Here is a 4,496-nt window from a genome sequence, read left to right as displayed (position 1 = left end):
CGGGCCGCCGGGCGCTCATGTCTACGCGGGCCGAGGGGCGCGGGACGCGAGCCGGGGGCGCTTCAGGTCCGCGCTGCTCGGCCTCGGCTCCTCCCCGGGTCGTCCTCGTTTCCGCCGCTTCCACGGCTGCGTCCAGATCTCTCAGCTCCAGGCCGCCGAGGGGCGGTGACACCGCGGGGGCGGAGCCCTGGGCCGCGGGGGCGGGGCTCTGGGTCTCGGGGCGGAGCCCTGGGCCTGGGGGAGGAGCCCAAGACCGTGGGGGCAGGCCCTGGATCGTGGGGGCGGGGCTCTGGGCTGTGGGGGGGTAGGTCTCATGACCTGGGGGCGGGGCCAGGGGGATGAGGGTCTGATCCGCGGGGGCGGGGCCCATGCCCACGGCCCTAGGCATCCGGAGGCGTGTCCCAGGTAGGTCCCGCCCCCATGATCCCCATCCGGTGCACCTGTTGCCACTGCAGGGGTCTGGCGAGAGGAGGATGGTGGAACTCTGGCCTCAGGCTCCCCAGCACCCGAAGGTCAGGAGGGTAGGCGACGTTGGTATTTGGGGCTTAAAGCAAACTAATTTGGTGACAGCGGGGGAACGATACAGAGAACCAGCCCCCCTTCCCCTCCATTGCTGAGGTAGATAGATGTCTGGTGGCAAAAAGTCAGCTTGGCTGGGTGAAGCCTGGGTGGCTCACACCTGTAATACCAGCTGCTGAAGAGGCAGAGATCTGAGGATCACAGCTCCAAGCCAGCCCTGACAGGAAACTGAGGTGGTGATGTTGTGGGTTTGGGGTTGTTTTTTGTTTTTCAGTCGTGGGGCTTGAACTTGGGGCCTGAGCACCATCCCTCAGCTCTTCAGCTCAAGGTGAGCTCTCTACCACTTGAGCCACAGCAACACTTCCAGTTTTCTGGTGGTTAATTGGAGATGAGTCTCATGGACTTTTCTGCCTCAGCTGGCTTTAAACTGTGATCCTCAGATCTCAGCCTCCTAAGTAGCTAGGATTACAAGCACAAGCTAACGGCACCTGGCATTGTTGTTGTTTTGCTGGTCGTGGAGCTTAAACTCAGCCTGGGTGCTGTCCCTGAGCTCCTTTTGCTCAAGGCTAGCCCTCTACCACTTGAGCCACAGCGCCACTTCCAGCTTTTTCTGTAATTAATTAGAGGTAAGAGTCTCATGAGCTTTCCTGTTCCAGCTGGCTTCAACCCTCAATCCGTCAGATCTCAGCTTCCTGAGTAACTAGGATTATAGGCAGGAGCTTAGCTTTTCTGTGAGATTTTTTTTTTTCCTGTGAGACTCTTATCTCCAGTTAACCACCAAAAACTCAGAAGTGGAGCTGTGGTTCAAATGGTAGAGTACTAGCCTTGAGCAAAAAATGCTCAGAGTTTGCCACGCACCAGTGTGAACTTAGGATCACAGTTCAAAGCCATCCCAGGCAGGAAAGTCCAACAGGGGCTGGGAAGGTGGCTCAGTGGTAGAGTGTTTGCCTCGCATGCCTGAGGCCCTGGGTTCCATTCCTCAGCACCACATAAACAGAAAAAGCCAGAAGTGGTGCTGTGCTCAAGTGGTAAAGTGCTCGCCTTGAGCTGAAGAGCTGAGGGACAATGCCCAGACCCCAAGTTCAAGAACCACAACCAACAACAACAACAAAAAGCTCAAGCTGAGTAGGAGTGCACACTCACGCATGCACGCGTGCGCACACACACACACAGACAGAGACAGAGCTGAGGGTCAACACATACCCTCAACTCTGAGGGTTAGTACCATTGACTACAATCTCCTCACCTGGGGGATACTTAGCTCAGGCCAGTGAGCAGAGGTCTGGAATAAGGCACCAGCAGTCTCTCAGGCTGAGGAACTCTGGCGATGACTGAAGAAGCAGGCTGCTTTCCAGGGCTTCTCTAGGGCAGAGTAAACTGAGGCACAAGTCTTTTTGTCTACCCTGATGGCTTCTCTCACAGGCACAATGCCCAGTCCACATTCTTGTGTTTGTACACAGTTACACACCAGCTCCTAGGCAGACAAATCAGAGACATTTATCTTTAATCAACCAACAAAAATCCAGAACTGGAGCTGTGGATAAAGTGCTAGCGTACTAGCCTTGAGCAACAAAGCTCAAGGATGGTGTCCAGGCCCTGAGTTCAAGCCCCAGTACACACACACACACACACACACACACACACAGAGTACTTAAGGCTAAAAATAGATACAGATGGTCTTCCAGACCATGGGTCATATGGGTCATAGATTTTTGCCTCTGTGGATTCAACCAATTGTAAATTCAAAGTATCCAAAACCAAAAAACAGTGTCTGTATTTTGATCATGTACAGGCTTTTATCTTTGTTATTTCCGACATAAATCAGAACAACTCTTTATACAGCATCTGCATTGGATTAGATAGAGATGATTTGATTGAGTTATCTGGGAGGAGGATGTGGGGTCAAATAGGCTGCTATTTTACCCAAGAGGCTGCAATGTACGCGTCAGTGGTGGAGGTCTTGGCATTATTTCCCTCCCCTCGAAGCCTGAAGAATGACAGCAGGACTGGGGACAATACAAGTTGGGTGCACTATCACCTCACCTGCCCCACACCCAGTCTGAAGACTGTGAAGTGATGGACAGGTATAAACCACCTATGGCATGACAGTATGAACAAGAGTTCCCGCCCCCAAGTGAGTACTGCTCACAGCTGCTTGGAGTGCTGCCGCACCCCACCCCATGCTCTGCCCTCCAATCTGGCCTTACTGAGGTAGCCCTGAAGGACCATCCTTTTATTCCATGGATGCCAGCCTGCTGCACTGTGGCCTTGTCTGGAGAAGGAAAATGCGGTCAGCCTGTGACCAGGCTCTAGCTCTGTCCTGGGTGGCGGCCTGGGGCTACAGCGAAAGAGCTGCCCCTTTTTCTTATTCCTGTGGGGAGTGACTGAATCTGAGTCATCATGATTTGGGAGCTTGGTCCTAGCTGCCAATTCTCCTAGCTGGCAACCTGCCAGCTCTAGGACAAAGGGGAGGGGACCCCTACAGAGAAGGCAGGCAGAGGAAAAGGGAAGAGCATGACTGGGTCCCCACTATGTCCTCTTCAGCCTGAGGCATGGATGGAAGGGAGGATCAACTCCCAGCTGTAGCTGGGGGTAGGGTGGGGTGGGGTGCTTTGGGCTGACCCAGCCTCTGGAGTTCATGCTGGCCAGCTCTGTGCTGATTCAGCCCCGTCCTTGTACCCAGTGATGATCAGAGAGAAGTAGAGGTTTTCCCAAGGTCACCCAGCAAGTTGATGGCAGAACAGAACAGACTAGCACTCAGGTGTGACCCCTGCGCGGTACAGGGGCAGGCGGCTCTTCCTCGGGAGGCCACGGTCACCTTCCCAGTCCTTGGAATTCTGCTGAAACGGAGACAGTGTCCAGACAGCTCCAGGCTCTGTGGCCGTCCTCCCAGGGGCTGGCTGTCCTCTCCCAGCTCAGCTCACAGCCCATCTGCCCTGTGAGCTTCTACTGTCTGCCCTGGTGCCCTCCTGCCATGCCCGCTTATGGCAGTGGGGCGAGGGAGAGAGCCCGACTGCGCCCTTCACACCTCACCCTGCATTCTCCAGCCATGATCTTAGGGTTCCGGGCAGATTCCCCCCCTCCTCCTGCAGCTGCCCCCGTTTATTTCAATTCATCAACAGACATTGGCCGCCCCAAGTGCTGTGGGCACTGGAGCGTACAGGGATACCGCGGGGCCTGATGGGAGGAGAAGTAATGACAAGAAGCACTAGGGATGAATCGGAGCAGCGCTTGCGCTAGCAGTCCTGGGGGGGGAGGGTTGGGAGGGAGGGTGTCAGGATGAATGCCACCTGCATGTGTGAGCACTGCTGCTCCTGCGGAGGGCTGGCAGGCAGCTTCAAGGCTACAGTGAGTCTGAAGCTGGATGTGGAAAGTGGGGTGGGATGTTTGCAGGCAGAGCTGGCAGAGCGCTCTCTTGCACAAAGGTTTGGAGGCAGGGACATTCGGAGCATAAGTGACATCCTGGGAGACAGTGAGGCTGGGCACAGAGGCTGCCCTTCCCCAGGCTACAAGAATATCTAGGAGTGCTGAGCACCCGTGGCTCACATCTGTAATCCTAGCTACTCAGAAGGCTGAGATGTGAGGTTCTGAAGTTCAAATCCAGCCCAGAGAAGTCAAATCTGAGTGACTCTTACCTCCAAATAACCACCAGATAAGCTGGAAATGGAGCTGTGGATCAAGTAGTAGAGCACCAGCCTTGAGTGAAAAAGCTCTGAGACTCACCCAGGCTCTGAGTTCAAGCCCCAGTTTTGTTTTGTTTTTAAAGGCCCAGATTAACTTTGGAATAGCATTCAGCTTGAAACTGGTGGCTTCCAGATGGTCTTGCAGGACTAATGGTCTTCCTCTTCTTTTTTTGGGGGGGGTCAGGTTGTGGGGCCTAAACTCTGGGTCTGGGCGCTGTTCCTCAGCTCTTCAGCTTAAGGCTAGCGCTCTACCACTTGAGCCACAGCGCCACTTCTGGCTTTTTTCTTTTTGCT

General features: G+C 54.7%; 1 protein-coding gene across 1 annotated transcript in view; it reads right to left on the bottom strand.

The window, feature by feature from the left end:
• The window catches only part of Fam131c (family with sequence similarity 131, member C), a 16,706-nt gene extending 16,336 nt beyond the window's left edge, over window positions 1-370 (bottom strand). Inside the window, exon 1 of the mRNA XM_013032746.1 lies at window positions 26-370. Coding sequence (XP_012888200.1) covers window positions 26-370 — 345 coding nt within the window. The remainder of the gene's footprint in view (window positions 1-25) is intronic.
• Between the last annotated feature and the right edge of the window lie 4,126 nt (window positions 371-4,496).

This window comes from Dipodomys ordii, unplaced genomic scaffold, assembly GCF_000151885.1.
Source record: "Dipodomys ordii isolate 6190 unplaced genomic scaffold, Dord_2.0 Scaffold6, whole genome shotgun sequence".
Lineage (NCBI taxonomy): Eukaryota > Metazoa > Chordata > Mammalia > Rodentia > Heteromyidae > Dipodomys > Dipodomys ordii.
The sequence above is the reverse complement of the archived record's forward strand: the minus strand, read 5'-3'. Positions and strand labels throughout refer to the sequence as shown.